The 21,535-nt window shown below is 32.9% G+C and overlaps 3 protein-coding genes across 3 annotated transcripts; all 3 read left to right on the top strand.

The window, feature by feature from the left end:
- The first annotated feature begins 2,890 nt into the window (after positions 1–2,890).
- Positions 2,891–4,383, top strand: LOC140954881 (LEAF RUST 10 DISEASE-RESISTANCE LOCUS RECEPTOR-LIKE PROTEIN KINASE-like 2.7). Its single transcript, XM_073405865.1, has one exon. It carries the CDS (start codon positions 3,293–3,295, stop codon positions 4,142–4,144), a length of 852 nt encoding a protein of 283 aa, XP_073261966.1. The 5' UTR covers positions 2,891–3,292; the 3' UTR covers positions 4,145–4,383.
- Positions 4,384–13,709: 9,326 nt separating this feature from the next.
- LOC118029672 (LEAF RUST 10 DISEASE-RESISTANCE LOCUS RECEPTOR-LIKE PROTEIN KINASE-like 1.3) lies at positions 13,710–17,536 on the top strand. Its single transcript, XM_073405863.1, has 5 exons — positions 13,710–14,719; positions 15,350–15,385; positions 15,475–15,798; positions 15,908–16,850; positions 17,178–17,536. Exons 1-4 carry the CDS (start codon positions 13,951–13,953, stop codon positions 16,846–16,848), a joined length of 2,070 nt encoding a protein of 689 aa, XP_073261964.1. The 5' UTR covers positions 13,710–13,950; the 3' UTR covers positions 16,849–16,850; positions 17,178–17,536.
- Positions 17,537–18,325: 789 nt separating this feature from the next.
- LOC118029787 (uncharacterized) lies at positions 18,326–19,169 on the top strand. Its single transcript, XM_035033719.2, has one exon. The coding sequence runs from the start codon at positions 18,691–18,693 to the stop codon at positions 19,126–19,128; it is 438 nt and encodes a 145-aa protein (XP_034889610.1). The 5' UTR covers positions 18,326–18,690; the 3' UTR covers positions 19,129–19,169.
- The last annotated feature ends 2,366 nt before the right edge of the window (positions 19,170–21,535 follow it).

Here is a 21,535-nt window from a genome sequence, read left to right as displayed (position 1 = left end):
CTTTTTTTGAATTTTCAAGGAAGAGAATAATAAACTCAGATCTTGCTGGTGGAAGCAGAAAAGCGGAATGAAGAAGGTCTACGTGTTGACGACCTAAAGTTAACTACCTCAGTTTTATAAAGTTTCTCACTTAAATCCGCTGTCAAATGTAGCTGAGAATTGTAGAGTTCTTGGAGAAGACGAGAAGATAGGAACCAGAAAAGGGGAGACGCTGAGATTGAGAGAAAAATTGGGGGAGGAACAACCGGGTTCGATTTGGTCTCGAGGGTTGGAAGAAAATTATATATATATATATATTTTTTTTTTTTTTTTCTTTCTTTCTTTCTTCAGAGATGACTGAACTGGTTTGATTTGATGTAGTTCAATTAATTTCAGATTATTAAAACTAACATTTAATCGAATCAAATATTTTTTGAATTTTTTAATAAATTAATTGGATTTTTTTTCTGGTTTAGTTTTTTTTTAGTTTTTATTTTTATTTTCTTGATTTAATTAGTTTTTTAAATTTTTTTACCTCTAAATTCAATGGTGTCAGATGTTAGTTAAAATCTTAGAATTCTTTATCAGAAAAGATTTGTATACATAAAACTTATTTAATAGTTAGAAGTTGTAATTTTTTATAAATAAATATGAGGGAAAATATATTTAAATTTTTTTAAAAAATATTGAATTCATTAACAAAAACTTGGGAGGTCAAATACTTGCGTGATTTTAGTGTTTTTAAACATAGTAGCCTTTTTTCCTTTTGATGGTAGCAAACGCGGCGACGTTTTTGGCAGTAACCAGATGCAACGATAGCCTCTCGTAGTTGCAAGACCCTAAACGCAGCTAGAAAAGTCAAAACAAGTAGTTGCAAAATACAACGTAGAAAAATATCGTAGCAACTCCAAAACACAACAATTTTAACATACTTTAATGGCGGAAAAAAGAATACAAAATTAGAAAATTTACAGCAGCAATAGGGACCTTCCAAGGCATAAACAACCTCCAAAACAAACTAGAAATCATCCTCTAATAGCATTAGAAAAGAGTCTCCTATGAATAATTTTCATTATGATCATTATAGCATAGTGGATAATTTTCTAAGTTCTAGAAAGTAATGGAGAATTTTTTTTCTCAATGAATAATTGAACCATCAACCGAATCAATAACATATATGTGAAAAGGAGATGATAAAAATGCAACAATTTAAAGCTTCAAAACATAGAATTATCTTTTTCAATCGATTGATTAATCAATCTTGAAAAGTATTCTTTGCAAGGACACCTCCAATAATATTTGAGATTAGATAAAATAAAAATATTAAAAAACAACTAGAGCAAAAATTTTTAGTTTGAATTCAAGCATTTATATTTTGAATAGAAATCTCACATTTATTATTAAAGATAAAACATTAGAGAAAACTTGGATTGAATGAAGACCGACAATAAATCATTTCATAGTTTTTGGGTGTATCATCCTATATTCCAAACCAAAAAAAAAAAAAAACTAAATGATAAAAGAAAAAAAATGCATTTTTCTTATTATTAATGATTATTTAAGATCTTATAAACTATATAGTGTTACTGGAAAATTTGTTATTAGACGAGAAGTTATTTTTTTATGAAGCTACATTTTGAACATGGAGCAATGATGATACCAAACAAAATATTCCAGTGAATTTAAATGGTGAAAATAGTGGGGGGGATGCCTTATAAAAGAAACACCACAACCAGTGGATGATGATCAAAGCATATCTAATAATCAAAGATCACACCGTTTTATGATTATATAGTTTATAAGAGTTTCTAATCTCTCTATAAATACCAGATTCAATGTATTCATCACTTCAAAAGAGAGTTGAATCAATCCATGAAAACTTGGAATTGAGAAATATAACAATTGATTTATTGAGAAGTTTCCAGCTGGGGGCAAGGAAGATCTTGCAATTCACAATCGAAGAGACTTGAATTTTGCCATGAACCCTTCTCGAACAAATACTAGTAAAAACCATGAATGGAACACGATGGTTACGTGTCCCATGACTCCAAACGGAAAATATAATGCCATTTCCCACTAGCAAAGCTCTTAGACCAGTCTCCTATTTACACTACAGACGGCAGAGATGGGGCTAAATTGAACAGTGGAGGGTCATGGAGCCCCCCACACTTTGGAAAATCATAAATTTTACCACTAAGATTTTGAAAATTCTTAATTATACTTCCAATTTTACATGTTTCACCTCAAAAAACAATTACTTTCTAATTCCTACCCTGACGAACTGCTACATATAGAGTCTAGAACACCTTAAATCATCTTTGAAAAATTCAAGTCAAGTATAAGAACCATCATCATACGGACTAAAACGCGAACGCAGGAAATCGGTCACAGCCTTCTGCTACTTTCTCCACTTTTTTTTTTTTTTTTGTTTTCCTTGTTACACTATCCAATTTAGAGTCCACATTTTGGTCCCCTTTGATGTTCCTTACCCTTGAAAGTTGAACGTTGTAGTGACTAGTGACTCTTATTTTAACCTGACTGGTAGATATGGATGTATATTCAAGTATTATGCATTTTTTTAATTGAGAAGAGGAAAGATACTTTGTACGTTTAATAAAATAAATTACAAAATATATAAACTAATAAATCGAAAAGGACTTATTAAAGCTAATTAAATACAAACCTATACGGGATAGCCACACAAGTATTTAAAAATACAATATTTCTTTCTCTCATTTCATTATTGGTTAGAGCAACTATGAGAATTCAACTGTGGCCAGCAGCTGCTGCTTGTCTTCTATACAATCTTTATTTTCTTTTTGTTGGAAAGTTCAATGGGCCTTGTTCTTGACAATTGAGCAGCCATCTCTCTTGCGCAATCTCTCTTATGTCAGATTTCAGCAACTTTCAATTTCATGTTATTACCATCATGCCATATGACTTGCTCAACCATGCTAGAATATAAGCAGATATACAAGTCTTCTTGACCAACTCTGTTCTGTATGTTTCATGAGTGATGTACAGTACATAGACTTCGTTTTGCAGATGAAAGCGCGTGGTAGAGATTAATGTGCATGACCTTTGAAATATATTTATATATATATAGAAGACTTTTCAAGTCAACTAAGCATTCATTACTGTAAGTAGTGCATCTAGCTATATCAATCGCCTTCTTATGTATTTATTTTCTTAATTTTGATGGCTATCATGTCGCTACTCATTTCTTTGTCCTCTAAACTTTCCCGGAAACAACCAAGCTCACTTTACTAATTACACAACTCAATTTCTCCAATACTGCCTCCTCTTTGCAAAAATGAACTACCCAGTTTTTTCGCTATCTCCTTCCCCTTCAGTTTTTGTTATTGTATTGTTGCTCTTCGTTCAGGTTCCTTCATCTGTCAGCAACAGTACCCTGTTCAATGACTGTAGTAATAAGTTTGTGTGTGGGAATATTTCCGCGGATTTTCCTTTCTGGGGAACTGGCAGACCGCTTGCCTGTGGCATTCCTGAATTGGAGATCAAGTGTGAGGATAATATCGCCAAGATGAATATTGATCAGGTTGCGTATCGTGTTTTGGACATCAATCAGGATGATGGAATTCTCAGGATTGCAAGAGAGGACTACTTGGTTGGATTGTGTCCGCCTCAATTCGTGAACAGCACCTTCAATCCGAAGGTTTTCGAGTCTGTTGCGGGTTACACAAATCTTACATTTATTTATGGTTGCGTGGCTGCTCCTATAGCCATGCCTGTTCCTGGACTGTTCACCTGCAAAATAAACGCGGTAAATTATCAAAGTGGTTATATCCAAGCAGGAGCTACTGGTCCTGGCGACTGTTATGGTAGTGTCTTTGTGCCAATTTCTATTACAGAGTTGTCGCCAGTCGTTATTATGCTAGATTTGGAACAAAGCTTGAAAGAAGGATTTGAGGTAAGATGGAAGGTCGATGGTGAGGCTTGCAGGGAATGCAACAGCTCTTCAGGAGTTTGTGGTATTGACTCTGTCACTAATCAAACAACTTGTTACTGTCCGAATCAATCAAGTGGATCAGGAACATGTGCTCCTCCTGGTTCGACACCAAATGCTGATCCTGCTATTCCAGCTCCAGGTATGTACCTAAACTTCTCCTCAAATCAGTTCATGAAGTATCCGGTCACCGCTTGATGCTTCACACACCATGGTTCCCTAATTCCCTGTTTTATTCCTTTAATTTTATTTTAAGTATACTTGGAGTCTTGGACAGAATAAAAAAAATCTTTATCAAGTTTTAGAACCACTTTTACTTTACTGGAGAGGCTCAAACTGCAGAACCAGAGGATGGTAGGAAGGGATACTTTTCCTGTTACGTAATGGTCACTTGACGCAGTCAATATTGAAGGAATGGGGTCTGTTTACATTAAAAAAAAAAAAAAAAAAAAAAAAAAAAAAAAAAAAAAAAAACGAAAAGAGGACCACCTCCTCACAAAAAACCATTTGAATAGTGATTTGATTCCTTTTTTTTTTTTTCTGTTTTTTTAATTTTATTATTTAATATTATATTTAATTTTTTATTGAGTTCTCATATTCTTATAATACATATTACAAGTTTGGCGGGTTAATTCAATTTAGCGTGTTAACCCAATTAACTCAAGTTTTCTTCTTTTTTTTCTTTTTTTTTTTTTTCAATTTTATTATTTAATATTCAATTGATTGAGAATTGGATTTTATGATTTATTTTATTTATTTTATGTTATATTATCTTAGCCTCATGACCTGAAAATGAGTTGACTCAAGTTGTTTTTGTGTTATTTTTTTTTTAATTTTATCATTCAATATTACATCGGTTAGGAATTGAACTTCATAGTCTTTTTTTATTTGCTTTCTATAGGAATATTTTGGTGTCACGATTAAGCGCAAGTTTTGGCATTTTAACACTGGTTAAAACAAGTTATTTTTTTTTTTTTTTTCTAAGAGGTTATCTCAGTCTGATGACTCAGGTCACAAGTCCTTCAACATTAGATTTGCTTTTTATTGGGTTGTCCCCATCTCATGACCTAGGTCATGGGTTTATCAAGTTAACTCAATTGACTCAATAATTTTTCTTCTTTTTTTAATTTACTTGTTTATACAATTTCATCATTTAATAGTGTATTTGATTGAGAAATTAGGTTTCATGATTTGTTTTGACTTGTTTTTTATTAGGTTATCTTGATCTTATAACCCAGTAATTGTACTTAATGAGTTAAACCAAGTTGAATTTACTTATTTTATGTGCAATATTTTTAATTGAAATTTTTTAATTTTCATCGTTAAACATTGGGTCCAACAAGTAATATTGAAAATTGAAATTCATAATTTGTTTTGATTTGCTATCTATGAGGTTATCTTAGTCTCATGACCAAAATAACGGATTTAGCAGGTTAACCCGAGTTAAATCAAGTCATTTGTTATTTTCTTTCAATGAGGTTATCTCGGTTTGATGATCCGAGTTATGGGTTTAACATATTAACTCGGGTCATGTTTTATGTTCTTTTTTAAATTGCTTTTTTTTTTAATCTTTAACTTCAACATTAGGTTGATTGGAGATTAAAATTTATAATTTGTTTTTCATAGGATTATCTTGGTTTTATGACTCTAGTTACGTGTTTGATAGGTTAACTTAAGTTAATTACTTTTTTTTGATAGGTTAACTCAGGTTTTTAATTGAATTTTTTTTTAATTTCATCTTTTAACATTGACTTGATTGTGAATTAGGCTTCATATTATTTTGATTTATTTTTTTGTAAAGGGTTATCATAGTTTTAAAAATCAAGTGGCAAATTTGACATGTTAACCCCGATTGACCTGAGTTAATTCAATATGTTGTTATCTTAATATTAAAAAAAAAATATTATCTTAAAATTATTTTAGTTAAACTATGTTTTTTACAGGTTATTTGGGTTGTTTTTAGACAAACAAAGTTAACCAGGTTACATCAAATAAACTCTCACACAATTTAAAGTTTTTTCCTGCTAAAAAATGAAACATCTAAATATTTTTTCACATTTAAGAAAAAATTTAACCTGACCCCAGCTTATTGTGGGTTAATAATCTAGTTAGTATTTAGTAAAAGGGCTAACCTTTTGCTGTAGCAATAAACAACGAAAAGCAAAGCTCCATTTCACTTTGGTCTAAAAATATTTGAGGTCTTTTTTTAAATCTTTTTCAACTTCATCCTTCAATATTAGATTTACTAGGTATAGAGCTTTATAATTTGTTTCGATTTGATTTATATGGGGTTATTCCGGTCTCATAACCCGGGTCATGAATTTTACGAGTTAATCGTGTTGACTCGGGACATTGTTGTGGTCCTTTTTAAAAAAAAAAATCAATTTCATTCTTCAACATTGGTTGATTAGAAATTAGATTTTATAATTATTTTTTAGTCACTTTCTATATATTTATCTCAGTCTTCTGACCCGAGTTTAACAAATTAACCTTAGTTAACTTGGGTCATTTCTTTATTATTTTTTTAATATTTTTTTGCAATTTAATTCTTCAAAATTAGGCTGATTAGGAATTAGGATTTATATATATATATATATATATATATATATATATATATATATATGGTTATCTTGGTCTAACGATCCAGGTTGCGGGTTAGGTCAGTTGACTTGAGTTTTTTTTTGTTATTTTTTTAATTGGTTTTTTTTTTTAATTTTATTATTTAATATTGAATTGATTAAGAATTAGATTTTATAATTTTTTTTAATTTATTTTCTATAAGATTATCTTGATTTCAGGATCTAAATTATAAATTTAATGGGTTGACAAGAATGGTTTGTTATATATAATTAAAAACTTTAGAAAGGCCTTGAATGGCCTTTGGTGCCTCCCAGCGATATAGATCTCTAAATAATCTTTCATGAATTTGTATGCTTTGCATCAATTGAATGCGCGGGTCAAAAGTTATAGAATTTTAAAGCAACAGTGCGTGTTTGCCCCTTCCTTCCGGGCTATCTCCATGGGCTTCTGTCCATGAATTCTTCAACCACATGCCCTACGTCACGTCAGAATTTTCAAATCTTAATTAAATTGACGTCAATGTTGTCATTAATTTTCATAGAATTTTACATAGAGGTCTACGGTGGTTTCCTTTTACTAATTCTCGACAAGGAAAACTTCTTCCGAGGCAAGAAAATCCAAGATAAACTCATCGTATCAGTGAACCCTCACCAAATGTTCATATAACAAGATTGAACTTGTTCTGCAGTCAGATTTGCTCTTGCGTACTTGTTCATGAGGTTACAAATGAAATATTGAAACAAATTAAGGGCAGCTGCAACCTTCCTCTGTTTGCTACAGCATAAATTATGTTCATCAGATTCCATTTCCGTGATAGCTGAGCTGTTTACTTGCAGCAGAACCACTGTGACTTTCTTACAATAACATTTTCCTCAGATGCCCTGGCTAGTGCTGCAAAATTTACTACTCCCTTTAGATCCATCACTTGCTGTATAGTAAATTATGTAGATACCTTAAAGATTAGTGAGCAATTCAGTCCATGACAGCAGTTGAAACTTGAAGTCAACCTGAAAGCTTTTCTTGACTCAAATAACATCTTATTCTTAATCCTAATTTATCAAAGGCATACAAAATTATCAGTTCACAGTTTTTAACTTGTATGTGATTGTTGCCTTACGGACCTCTGCAAATTCCTAGACGGCTGGACCGACAAAGTACCAGTCAAAATACACAATCTCGACGGATCTGTCAGTTCTTACACCACGGTTAGGAGTGTTTAGTGATTTGTCAGAGAGTCGCCGTGCGGAATAATCTTTACTGCTGCTTCCATAAATAATAGGAGAGATGAAATGAGGATTCAGCCTTCAGGAAAGATTTGATCCGACAAACTACTTGCACCCCAAAGACAGTAATCTAAAGAATTTTCATTTGGGATTAGTAAATCCAATCAACTTTAAGAATGGTGGCCCAAGGAAATTTACAAGTTGATCTCGTCTTTCTGATCATAATGTCATTTCTGGTTGTTTAATATTTCATTGTCCTTTTTCCCTTGTATAATATAGTCTAAAAACTTAAATTAAAATTTAATCCAAGTTGCTCACCTCATACTTTCGTCGGATCAGGCCTTAGGTGGCACATATGACGGTCATTCTGAACCATTGACAATATTTACTCTAAGAACACGAACCTAGAACGTCATAACGTCAGATGACCTTTATTTTTATCTGCATATTATACAATATTCTTTGATTTGTCTTACTATCCTGCTTGTTAGCTCGCAAACTTGTTAGCTATACATCTTTTCAATATTTTGTCTGTTCTATTGATGATTTTTTAATGGTGTTTACTGAGTCACTTGTTAATTTGCTCATTGGAGCTTCTTGGATGTATAGAAGTTCAGACAGGAAATGGGGTTTTGGTATATTCTTACAAAATCGAAAACAAGTTGCTTCTTCGTCCATAAAATCGGCATCGTATTGTTATCCTCAGAATTGTCTATCTTCTTGGTACAGTACACCAAGATTGCCGTGAGGCTGTAAAACAGTAATTTAAGAAGGTGCGAGGCCTGAAACTTGGAAGTCAAATAAACCAAATACTTGAAACAATAACAAGGTCACGGAATCTGACTATCAAAATTGAAAATACACACTAAAAATTATTTTATGTTACTAAGAAAATGACCTGCTGATTCCCCTAGCCGCCTAAATCTGCGTTGGTGACACCCTTGCCATTCAAATAGAAGCTTCACTTTGACAAATTTGAAACCCCCACTTGGTCAATCAATACCTATTCCATTATAACGGTTGATTGAAATAGCTTCCATCTATTTTGTTTTTCCATTTATCTCAATGATAGAGCAATTTCTCCTCTGAATCCCTCTCTAAGAGAAAATGCAACCCCATGTCTTCCCATCCATGTCTTGGTTTATCACGTTCGTAGCCATGATCTTTATTTGTGGTTCGACACTTGTGTTCGCCAACGACGATGAGCGATATGTAAACTGCAGCAACTCTTTTGACTGTGGAGTTATTAAGGGTGTTGGTTATCCTTTCTGGGGATCCAATAGGCCTGATTACTGTGGCTATCCGGAGTTGAAGCTCGACTGCAGTGACCAAGATCTGGAGATCACAATCGAGAAATTGACTTACAAAGTTCTTGGCATCGATTACCAGGCACGGACTCTCAGTGTTGCTCGAAAAGATTATGAAGTAAACATCTGTCCGACACTCATTCTCAACACCACTTGGATACCCAATCTATTGAACTACACATCCGATGATCACAACGTAACAATCTACTATGGTTGTCCCCCTCAAGGTGCACCATCAGCTTCAATTTTTGTACCTCAGTTTCCCTGCAACATAAACGCCACTGAGATGACGGGCTACTTTACGGCATTTGCCAGCTTGTCGGTTCTTGGTAAGCTCTGCTTCTAGCTTGATCAGTTACCTGGCATCGTGCGAGCGATAGCATTAAAGTTCCAGTACGTGAATCAGCTTTTCAGCAAATTTTTTAGTACTCGAAATGCAACACAGCTGCTGGAAGGTCTAAATGAAGGTTTTGGTTTGGAGTGGAATGCATTTAATAGCTTATGTGATACATGCCAACTTTCTGGTGGTCAGTGTGGGTACAACCAGACTACTACAGCATTTACTTGTTATTGCAAGGATCAACCTCGACAATTGTATTGCCAAGAATCTCCACCTGAAGCTCAATCCCCAACTAATGATCAATCCTCAAGTATGTCCTCATGCCTGTTATTTTTTTTCTGCTGATGTCACACTAGGAGTAAATAGGAAAACAGACAACTTATACTTGGGTTCTGCCCTTTCCAGAACCCAAGATATGTCCTCCTCCAAATTAGGTAATGGTAGAAGTAGGATCTTTGCTAATAGAAAACTGACCTCTTATCAGTCAAGGAAACCATGAAAGTGACAAGGAAATTTAGGTGGCCATGTGAGTGACAAGGAGCTATCCTAACGTTTCAAGTTGCTTGTTCATATATTTCCAAAATTGCATCTGCTGATAAGTAATCTTCAGGGACTATAACAGTCTTTAGTGGTGGCAGATGCAAGAGACTGCAATAAAATTACTCTCTATGTTCATGTAGAATCGCAAGATACTCTTCTTTCCCACTAATCCAGGCTCCTTCTTTAGTGAACTGCGAAAAAGTCGAGGTTTCTTGTTTTGTGAATTCAACTATCCATCCTAGGCTTCCAACTAGTCCTGATTTCTTTTTCTGTCCTTTTCCAGAAGCTCTTCATTGGAAAATTTTGTTCCGTTCTATCCTATTCTGTCCATTTCAGTCTTCTTCAACCTTGACTGCTCCAAAACATAGAAAGCTTCCAAGTTTTAACCAAAATCTTGCTTTGCTTTCAAATTCTGAGTTCCAGATTTAATTAAAAAAACAAAAATTATCCATATTTTCTCTCCCTTTTTTTTTAATTATACGAAATCTTATGTGATTGGTTAAGAGAAAAAACCCCAACTTTATTATTATATGGTTTTCAGCTTTATATATTACCTGTCTGAGTTCTTATAGAGATAACGGTTTGGTGATGGATTAATCTATTATGATGGTTGTGTTAGTGGCTGATATTTTATTTGCAATTTGATTGAATTTCTTATATTCTTTCCGAACAATTTTTTAAAACAATATTTTTTTTTATTTTTTTTCTTATGGAGATATAGGCGTTATAATGCATGGATTGTAGTGACAATGATTTTTAATTTAATTATGTTTTCTTTTTCTTTTTCTTTTTCTTTTTTCTTTTATTTCACTCAATTTCATAATTATTTTTTTCACTTTTTTTAATTAACAAACATGTAATTGTTGAAAGAAGGAAAGATAAAAAATTCTGGGAATTTCTTTTCTCAATTTAAAGTATTTGATATTTTTATTTTTTATATTTGTTGTTCAATTTATTTAATTTTTTTTTTAATTATGAGGGAATTCCTGTGAATATGGTTTCTCTGGTCAAATATGATTATAAAAGTAATGGTTATGTTCCTTATGGGATATAATTAATTGTTGAGTCTTTTCTAATACGTAACTTGACTTTGTCATTTCTTTTTATATTAATACTACAGGAAATGAACGCGTCTTTCACCTTTTTTTAATTTATATTTTATTTTTTTTATTTTTTTATTTAATTTATAATTTATTAAAATAGACGATGATGGTGATGCCTGTTGAATGGATTCACATCTTCAAATTAGTCTGCATAAAATATTATTTAGTCCTTGTGTTTTGGTAAGATAATCATCTACTTTTTCTTGGTCAAAAAGCCTAATATCGTATTCTTTGTTTTTATTTTCGTTCATGATTTAGTCCTTCTGTTAAATATGTGTTTATAAAGTGTTGAGGGGTCACTAATTTAGTATTTTTCTTTTAAAAACATCCTTTAATTTCAACTATTTATTAATTAAAAGAAACCTATAAATAGTTACTTAATGTTTTAACTCCCTAAGATTAGAGAGGGTAAATATAACTTTGAGATAGTTTTAAAATAAATTTTTGTTTTTTCAATACAACAAAACATGTCATTTCTCTCATAAATGTTTTTTGTTTTTTTTTTATATTATAATCAAACACGGAGCTTTAAAAAAAATTAAACATCATTGATGGTTAAGAAGGACTAAGTGATAGTTTTTTAAAATCAAAGATATTAACGGTGTTTGAGAGAATGATCCAATTATGTTTTTAAGAATTTTAATTTTTTTTATTTTCAATTATATATTTTTATTATTTTAATGTGTTGATTTTAAAAATAAAATTTTAAAAATAAAAAAATATATTATTTTAAAATATTTCCAAACAAAAAGCATTTTAAAGAATAATTTTTACCGCTATCCCAAACACCTTTGAAGTTATAATATCACTAAAAATAATACATAAGGATTAAAATTAGTAATTACTCATTTTCTTTTCAAAAACTGTCACCTGTTACCTCTTTTCAAGTTTATAATTTATTCCTTCTGTTAAATATGTGTTGGTAAAGTGTTGAGGTGTCACTAATTTAGTATTTTTCTTTTAAAAACATCCTTTAATTTCAACTATGTATTAATTAAAAGAAACTTATGCATAGTTAGGTAGCGTTTTAAACCACTAAGATTAGAGGGACCAAGATAAAGACATAATAATAAATATTTCTATGAAATAGTTTTAAAATGAATTTTTGTTTTTTTAAATAAAACATGTCATCTCTTTCACAAATGTCTTGCTCTCTTCTATTTTGATATGATCAAACATGGAGCTTTTTAAAAAAAATTAAATGTCAAAGGTTTTAAGAGAGAACAAGTGATAGTTTTTGAAATCAAAATATTAAAAAAGTGTTTGGGACTGTAGTCTGATAATGTTTTTCAAAAATCTTGATTTGTTTTTTAACTTAAAAATATATGTTTTTTTGTTGTTTTAATGATTCTGATATCAAAAATAAAATTTAAAAACCCAAAAAAAAAAATATATATATATATATATATATATTCAAGCAAAAACATTTTAATAAGTAATTTCTACATTTATCTCAAAACTCCCTTTAGTTATAATACCACTAAAAACAAAACATAAGGATTAAAATTAGTAATTACTCATTTTCTTTTCAGGTTTTGTTATTCAACCATCACTGACCAAAATCTTAGTATTATCATGGCGGGGGTGGTTGTGGCATGAGCTCAGTTTGTAACCACTTTTGTAAGAGTCTATATAGTTTGGTGTCAGAAATGGACTGCTTTTAAAACTCCCACCTCCGTCAACTTTCTTGACCAATTCTGTGGGTTAATAACCTCCGACATCCCTCTACTTTCTTGATCCTCCTAATGTCACCCCTTCATCAGTTAACTTTTTAACGTGGCCCCTCCTACTAATCCTCATTCACCTTGCTTAATTTATTATTAAAACTAGTAATATCAATATTTATGATAATTTTATGATTGATTTGTACTGTAAATAGATAATTTAAGTGAGCTTAGTCCTTGATTAGAAGAGAAAGGGTGGTTAGTGGGTTGCGTTTATCAGTCCAGGTCAGCATTAACGTAAGAATTTGAAAGGAATGGCTTATTTGAGCCAATGAAGGATAAGCAGGAGGGTCATATCAAGAAAAATAATTGATAGGGACCACATTGAGAAAATTATAAAGTAGATGGGGTGGTTTTTGAAGTCTTGCCTAGCTATCAAAACAAAATTCTCAACAACCTTTAAGAAATTTCCGTCTCCCCTTACAATTGAATTAAACAGGATTTTAGTGTCATCACTCGTGGCGCCCACCTGAATATTTCAATAAAAAAATAATAATAGAAGCAGGATATTCACTCGTTGTGTTATTCTATTTATTTTTATATTTTAAAATTTTTTAAAAAAAAATTTTAAATTTTTTTATTTTTTTACTTTAAATTAATATTTTTATATTATTTTAATACATTTCTGAAAAAAAAAATACTTGAAAAACAATCACATCTATATTTTCAAATATGTTTTTTTTATCTTGTAAAAAAAACATAATTGATTTTTTATATCTATTGAAAAAAATATAAATTCAAATATATTAGAAAATTCTGAAAAAAATAACTCTTTTTTACTGTTAAAATAGAAGAAAAAAACATTTTTATCATAATTTCTTAATTCCGAACTAAATAGCCTATTCTTAAGATAAAGATGAACTTGGACCTTACTGATATAAAAATGAGATTTATGATTAATTATAATGGAATTTATTTATTTATATACTTAATAATTTATCATGAACTTTAGTCTTGCTATTGCGAAGATTATTTTGTAGACAGTCACAAAACAATCATTGTCTTGCAAGAACCTAATCCAACAAAAGTCAACCAAAGCCAGCCCATGTCCATAACCAAGTCAATAGTCATGTTTTACACAACCACCCTCCCGTTACCAACACCACCCTCCCGTTACCAGCACCACCCTCTTAACCTTCCCCACCATTCCACCAGCTGCTGCACAACCCCTTCTGATTCCTCCACCAATGCACCCCCTCACCAGCACCTCTTCCCTTCTCACCCTCTTTCTCTCCCTCCACTTAGCGACATCGCTTCCTTCCAATGGCATTAGTAATCTTACAAACTGTAATCAGAACTTCTCCTGTGGTAACCTCACAAACATCAACTACCCTTTCACTGGTGGCCTACGTCCATCCCACTGCGGCCCACCGGAGTTCGGCCTCACATGTCAGGATGAATCAGTCACCATCCTAAAAGCTAACTCACTGAGTTACCGAGTCACTCAGCTTGACCAGACCAGCCAAACCTTAAGACTCTCACGTTCAGACCTCGACGACGACAGTCCATGCACCAGCCAATTCACTAACGCCACTCTGGATGACAGAATCTTCAGTCTTGGTGCCAGCCATGGACTTTATTTGTTTTATGGATGCAAGAAGATTAACGACTCTGTCATGGGATCAGATCAGCCTCCAAAAACCTCTAGGTTCCCTTGCGACAATGATGGAGTTACAGAAGAAGGGTTTTTCTCGATTGTTTACCCTTACGGTACTGAATTTTCTTTTCCGAATCTGTTTGAGTGTCAAACTAATATTCAAGTGCCAATTCTTGGGACTCAGGCACAACAGCTTCTTGATAACGGGTCATTAGTTGGTGAGGTTTTGAAAGAAGGGTTTGACGTCAGTTACAGTGCTAATTGTACAGAGTGTTACAAGAACCACCCTGGTGGGTATTGTGGATTTGATACACAGTTGGGTAAACCTATTTGCATTTGTAATGATCAGCTCTGTCCTGGTAAGCAAAAATCTTTAGTTTTCATGAGTTTGATTGGTGAACCTTATTGGGGAAATTGATGAGAGGAGGTTCTTATCAAATTATATAATGCTTCACTGATTTCAAGAACTGATGAGAGGAGGTTCATGTTCAAAATTAGGCTTTTTTGATTGAGTCTTGTGTTCACTCTGCCCCTCTAAGGCCAATGAGGTCATAATTTGGATTCAACAATATGATACATTTCTTGTTAGTGAGATGTTAAGCAAATCTTGTTTAAGCTAAGAGAAATGTTTTTCACTAATTAATGCTTATTTCTATCGTAGTTTTGTTCAGTGATAGGAAAAAAACTGAACAATTCATTTAGTCATAGTTTTCCCCCTGTTTTTCCCCTGCCTGTTTTGCTGCTTTCTCCAACGTTGACTAGCTTCCTTTACCTTGGCAGGTTGTTTAGGCCAATGGCCTGTTTGTCTTTAATCTGAAAGAATTCATGAATTAGTTTGCATCTAACAAATAATAATTGAGATAGCCACTATCATATTTTACAAGTTTCTGATTAGCTGATCATGCCTTCTAAGTCCGTCCCTGGTGAAAATTTGTTCCAGTGTAGTCTTTATTCTCAACTGATGTTTCTTGCTCTCATGATTTATGCAGATAACTCGACTAAGAAGAAACTACCACTTGTAATAGGTACTATTCTGCTACATATACTGTGTTAAATCAACATTGAAAAGAAAAGCTGAGCTGTTTCTTTTCTTTTCTTTTCTTTTCTTTTCCAGGACTTACCACAGCAGGTGCAGTCGTTATTGGTGTCTTTTTTGGATGCTGGGTCTTCGTTGTCGTACAACGAAGGAAAAGAAAATCTGCCCAGGTGAAAAGCAAAGGCCTGCCTGTAGCTACACCTCCTTCAAGCAAAGGCCTTGCTACTTCAACTAATCTCTCTCAAGCCACTACTTCTCTTACCTCCTCAAAGTCATATCTTGAAAAGGGCAGTACCTACTTTGGAGTGCCGGTGTTCAGCTACAGTGAACTTGAGGAAGCCACTAATTGTTTCGATCCTTCCAAGGAACTTGGAGATGGAGGGTTTGGAACTGTTTACTATGGTTAGAAGATGACATGATATCATTTGCAGTATAGCAACTTGCACAAATTAACATTAACTGCTTTGTTGTCTCCTTTCTCAATTTTTATTATGATTGCTTGACTCATCAGGTGTACTTAAGGATGGACGTGTGGTTGCTGTCAAGCGCCTTTATGAGAACAACATGAGACGAGCTGAGCAGTTTATGAATGAAATTGAGATCCTAGCTCGTCTACGGCACAAGAACCTGGTGATACTTCATGGATGCACCACAAGGCACAGCCATGAGCTTCTACTTGTTTATGAGTACATTCCTAACGGAACGGTTGCTGACCATCTTCATGGAAGACAGTCAAACTCTGGTTTGCTCACATGGCCTGTTCGGTTGAGCATTGCTATAGAGACAGCCAATGCACTCGCATACCTCCACACTTCAGATGTCATACACCGCGATGTCAAAACCAATAACATTCTCCTAGACAATGACTTCCATGTGAAGGTGGCTGATTTTGGTTTGTCGAGATTGTTCCCAAATGATGTCACGCATGTATCGACTGCTCCACAGGGAACACCCGGATACGTTGATCCGGAGTATTATCAATGCTACCAACTCACCAACAAGAGTGATGTTTACAGCTTTGGTGTAGTCTTGATTGAGCTGATATCATCTTTAGAAGCAGTGGACACCAATAGGCACCGGCACGATATTAATCTGTCCAACATGGCAGTCAACAAAATCCAAAATCATGCTTTAAATGAGTTGGTCGATCCATTTCTTGGATTCGATAAGGATATCGCAGTGAGGAGGATGGTAACATCAGTTGCAGAATTAGCTTTCCGGTGTTTGCAACAAGATAGAGAAATGAGGCCAGCTATGCAAGAAGTATTGGAGGCATTAAAAAGAATCGAGAAAGAAAACTATGGAGCAGGGAATGCAGAAGTGTTGGATATTAGGGATGATGATGTTGGGTTACTGAAGCATGCTCCTCCCCCAGTTCAACTTTCACCGGACTCCTCGTCTGATCCATTTTGGGCCGACAGTTCTTCAACCATAACCCCGCATTCCTACTAGCAGTTGAGATTTCCTAATCCTTTTCAGCTTTAAATTCCAGTTTTGTTACCATCAATTATCAGATATCAATGAGTTTTGAGCTCTACTGTCTTTCACTTCTTGTTGATTTGTTGTTTACACACAAAAACAAATGCGGTCCACATCTCTGTAGAAGCTGCATTTTGAGCCAGGCCATCAAGCACAATTATTGCTCTTACATGGGGTGGATTTATAAAATGCTGCTATGATTGTTTGCTAATGTTCAAATGTTTGAATGAAGATTTCGTTTTCAATAAGTTAGAATGCATTACTTTCAACCGTTTTAAAAGTCATTGTTTCTTCTGTTACAGATGGTAAAGGGTGAGAACAGTTTGGCTGAGTTCCTGCGAGCTAGGATGGCTATCTGTTCCAGTTCAACCTCGCCTGTCAAATGAGGCGTTTGCTCGAATTTGGTGGCAAAAATCTTTGGCCGTGACTCCAGCAAGATTTGCTATTGTCCTCCCTGTATAGTACCGGAAAGCATCAAGGATCCGGCGAGAGACTATCTCAACGGGACTAGATACCAAACGATGATTTGGGATGCTGTTGTTGATACATGGGAATTCTGAAGTATATTTTGGAGACTTGTTTTTTAATTTTGATTTTGTAAATACGATTAACGAAGTCTAAATAATTTAACACTTCATGAAAGATGCCTGTCCACACCCTATTCTCTGCTTGATCCAGACTCCTGTATCCTCGCAAACCCACAAAAAAAAAAAGAGTCATAATTAGATAATTGCACATACAAGTACAAAAAAAAAAAGAAAAAAGATTTATACTTTGCATTTGATCTGGACAAAGTATCCTTGAATCAGCTATTTATTTTTTTAAAAAATAATAATTTCACATCTAGATCTTATATTCACCAAAAACAATTTCATAAACTCTCCTATCTTGCACCACAGCAAAAGCTTTACTATTGTTAAACTTGTTTTAGCATAACCACCACTAATTCTTTAATCCAACTAGGTGTATTTTTAATATTATAATAGTTTTTTTTTAATTTTCATTTAAAAAATAATAATTTTAAAGAAATTAAATGTTTGGTTAAAAATACTATGAAATATGTTTTTGTTAAAACTGCTATGAAACATATTTTTTGAATGTAAAATAATTGAAAAGCATATTTTTGTAAGTAAAAAATATGTTATTTTAATTTTTACAAAACCAAGGTTTGATATATAATTATATAAAAAAATATAATGCAAAAAAAAAAAACAATATATTTTACTAACTCAACAATGGAGCAGACCTTAGGAGATAAAAATAAAAGCTACGGAATGTCAATTCATTTCTAAAAAACCATGCTATTCTAAAAGTAATCATGAAAATCATTACAATATTGGACTTCACCATAGGTGGAATGGTAGGACAAAACCGGCAATTCATTTTTTCTCTGAATAAGACAACCAATATTATTATTATTATTATTATGAAGACATAAACTTTGTCCTTGGCCACATTAGATTAGATCATACTAGGTAGTCTATCACGTGCAATTTCCGTTACCAGACCTCATTAGTCATCGCCTCAAACTCTCTTGAAACAAAGACACAAATCCATTTCTCACACTTTACTCCTTGGACTCGTTCACTGGCGTCGGCTCCATAATCCCAAGCCTCCCACTCTCCGCCACTTGTCACCACATACCCATTACCACCCCTTCGAATCCAAACACCAGAAAAAATAAAACAACCCCTCTCCCCTTCTTCTCCTCCACAAGATCAAAACGAAAAGAAACCCAGATGGGTTTTAAATCTCAATAGATCTCAGAGCTTTTGAGAGAGAGAAGTCTTGGGGTTTTCTTGCTTTTCTTGATTAATGGCGACGCTGCAAAAATTCAAGCTATTAGCCACGCAATGTGCAGTGACAGCTACACCAACACAAAGTCCGACGACAAGTCCGGTTTTTCACATACGCCGCAGGAGGAAGACTCTTCGGATGCTACTCTCGAAGAAATCCGATGCTCGCTGGAGGGCTCCCCGGCGAGAAGATCAGTCGGAGGTGGAGGAAGATCCGTTGCCCGAGAAGGGGGTGAGGAGGAAATTGAAGGATTTGTTTGTGGCTTCACCGCCCTTTGAGCAGGAGAGGAGGGGTGGCGAGCGTGGTGGTGGTGAGGAGGTGGGGTTGATTAGTGGCGGCGGAGCCGCGTTGAGAAGAGGTGGCGGGGGCGGCGCGTTGAGACCGGTGGCGGCGACGTTTAGATATAGATTGTTAAGGAGAGCTTGGAGACCTGTATTAGTTACTATCCCCGAATAATTTTTACCGATAAATGGAAATATTTTTGTTTCGTTTGTTTATTCTGTGAAGTAATTGTTTATCTCCTTTGTCAAGTACGTACTTTTTCCGGTGTTTTAATGATGCTAGGAGCTATTGATTCTCAAAGAAGATGATGGTAGATTTTTAGAGAAATTAACAAAAAAATATAGTTGTATTAGTAAATCAATGGTCCTTTACTTTTAGTCTCAAGAACACATTGAAATTAAATTCAGCTTTTAGCCTGGTCTGAAGTTGATTATTCTTGCTGAAAACTCCGTGAGAGAATGCCAATTGGGAGTAGTAATCTTTGAATTTGATTTGAACACAATAGTAAGACTGGAAATTGTGAGTTTTGTTTTACTCATCATTGCATTATGAGCTTATAAGTCAAGAAAGGGTATAGTAATTTTTTATTATTATTAATGTTGGTGTTTGGATTAATTTTAATATTTTTTAATAAATTTTACGAGTTTTAAAATTAATAATTTTTTTAAATTTTTAATAGTTATTACAATTTTAAAATATGATTTGAATGATAAATGGATTTATTCATGTTTTTATTTTAAATTATGTGTAGGGGATTATAAAAAATAAGTTTGATATAAATACATCAATGTGAATGTAAATGTGCTTGACATTGACATATGGAAAAAAGGAATGATTTCAAGTGATAAATATATCTAATACTAATACAATAAAAAATAAAAATAATAAAAATCTTAACAATTAAACTAGAAAAAACAAAATATATATATTAACTTGTTCGGAACGTATAAAATTATGGATAGATAATTGATAATTGGATTCTTTAAGCATATTAGAAAAAAAAATATTTATTTTTTATTATTTTTTATAAATTAATTTTTATTTAAAAACTCTAAATAGATATAACCATATAAAATTAAATTTAATTCAAAGAATCTCAATCAACTCACAAGCTAAACAATGAAAATAGAAAGGGAAAGACAAACAAAGCGTACGTTAGCAAGAGTGGCGCATTTTATCATAGTGTGTGACAAGGAGATGATGGCAGAGAGAAGGGTCAAGGGAATGCTTTTTGTTAGCTACATAATTATATGTATAAATATTTTTTTTGTTATTTATACGAGAGAAACGAAGTTCCACTGAATGGGTTGACTTGTCAAAGAGTTTTTGTTATCAAGGTGGGGTAGAGCACTGAAGGTGCTACAGATTATGCAGACAGAGATACGGAGGAATTAATAATTCTTAGTATAAAGTCTCTGTCTACGGCAGCTACCTTGTGTTGATGTTATATAATTATATCCAGAAATTGTTTGATGAAGGGTTGTGTGCCTTTCAATTATTTGTAGATCCATGGTGGAAATGTGGATCATACGTGCATGGTCATTATTGGATGTAAATGTATTATTGAGTACGTTGAGGATTAAATGATTGATTGGGAGTAGGGTAAGGATTGTATTTTAAAGTCTTTTTTGTTTGAAAATATATTAAAATAATATATTTTTTTAATTTTTTTATATCAATACATTATAACAATTTAAAAACACCATTAAATTGATTTAAAGTAAAAAACAAACTTCAAAAAATAATGAAACAAAGATTCCACTACAATGTTAAATAGATAAGTGTTTGTTTGATTTTGTGTTCCTCTTTACTTTTCAAGTGTTTTTTAAAAAAAAAATCCTGAAAATGTATCAAATTTATATTTTTTTAAGTATTTTTCAATGATAATATTTTTAGGTATTTAGTTTTATTCAATTCTCCCTAAGTTAGATATATATATATATATATATATATATATGCATTTTTTTTTCTTACGGTTTGTCTTGGTTTTTTAAGTTGAGGTTTTGGAAATAATTTTTTTAAAATAAAATTATGACCATAAATATATGATTTATAGAAAACAAAAGTCTTAATTTTTAAACAGACATGCTTATTTATCCTCTCAACTCTTATATTGTCCACTAACCCATTTAAATTGTTTGACTAATTTTGACCAAGTTCAAAATTTGACAAATAGGGATCTGATTTAAAAAAAAAAAAAACAACAGGGACTAAATTGTATTTATTGTTGAACAAGATGACCAAGAAATTCATATTAGAGACTTATTTATAAGAAAATGAGATATAGGGACCAAATTGAGTTTTTAAATAAATTTTAGGATTTGAAATGTATATTAGTTAAATATTTCATAATACGAGCATTTAACACGTGTCATTATTTGATGATATTAGTTACATCATCTAATGAAAGCATAGTTTTAAAACTCATCCCGACCTGGCAGGTCGCCCAGGACCAGGCCGACCCGGGGCTAGAATGGGGTCGAGTTGAAGAAAAAAAAAGGAAAAAAAACCTGGTGTGACTCAATGGGTTGACTCAGCAAGATTATGTCAAAAATCCAGTTGCAACCCGTTGATTTTTTTT

Source organism: Populus alba, chromosome 17 (genome assembly GCF_005239225.2).
Source record: "Populus alba chromosome 17, ASM523922v2, whole genome shotgun sequence".
Taxonomy (NCBI): domain Eukaryota; kingdom Viridiplantae; phylum Streptophyta; class Magnoliopsida; order Malpighiales; family Salicaceae; genus Populus; species Populus alba.
This window is presented reverse-complemented; position numbering and strand designations above follow the sequence as displayed.

Bases quoted from the DNA above. Each gene is read 5' to 3' on its own strand.
- LOC140954881 (XM_073405865.1), top strand. From the start codon at position 3,293: ATGAACTACCCAGTTTTTTCGCTATCTCCTTCCCCTTCAGTTTTTGTT.
- LOC118029672 (XM_073405863.1), top strand. From the start codon at position 13,951: ATGCACCCCCTCACCAGCACCTCTTCCCTTCTCACCCTCTTTCTCTCC. The intron at 15,386-15,474 runs GTACTATTCTGC...TTTCTTTTCCAG, and splicing joins GAAACTACCACTTGTAATAG to GACTTACCACAGCAGGTGCA. The intron at 15,799-15,907 runs GTTAGAAGATGA...TTGACTCATCAG, and splicing joins GTTTGGAACTGTTTACTATG to GTGTACTTAAGGATGGACGT.
- LOC118029787 (XM_035033719.2), top strand. From the start codon at position 18,691: ATGGCGACGCTGCAAAAATTCAAGCTATTAGCCACGCAATGTGCAGTG.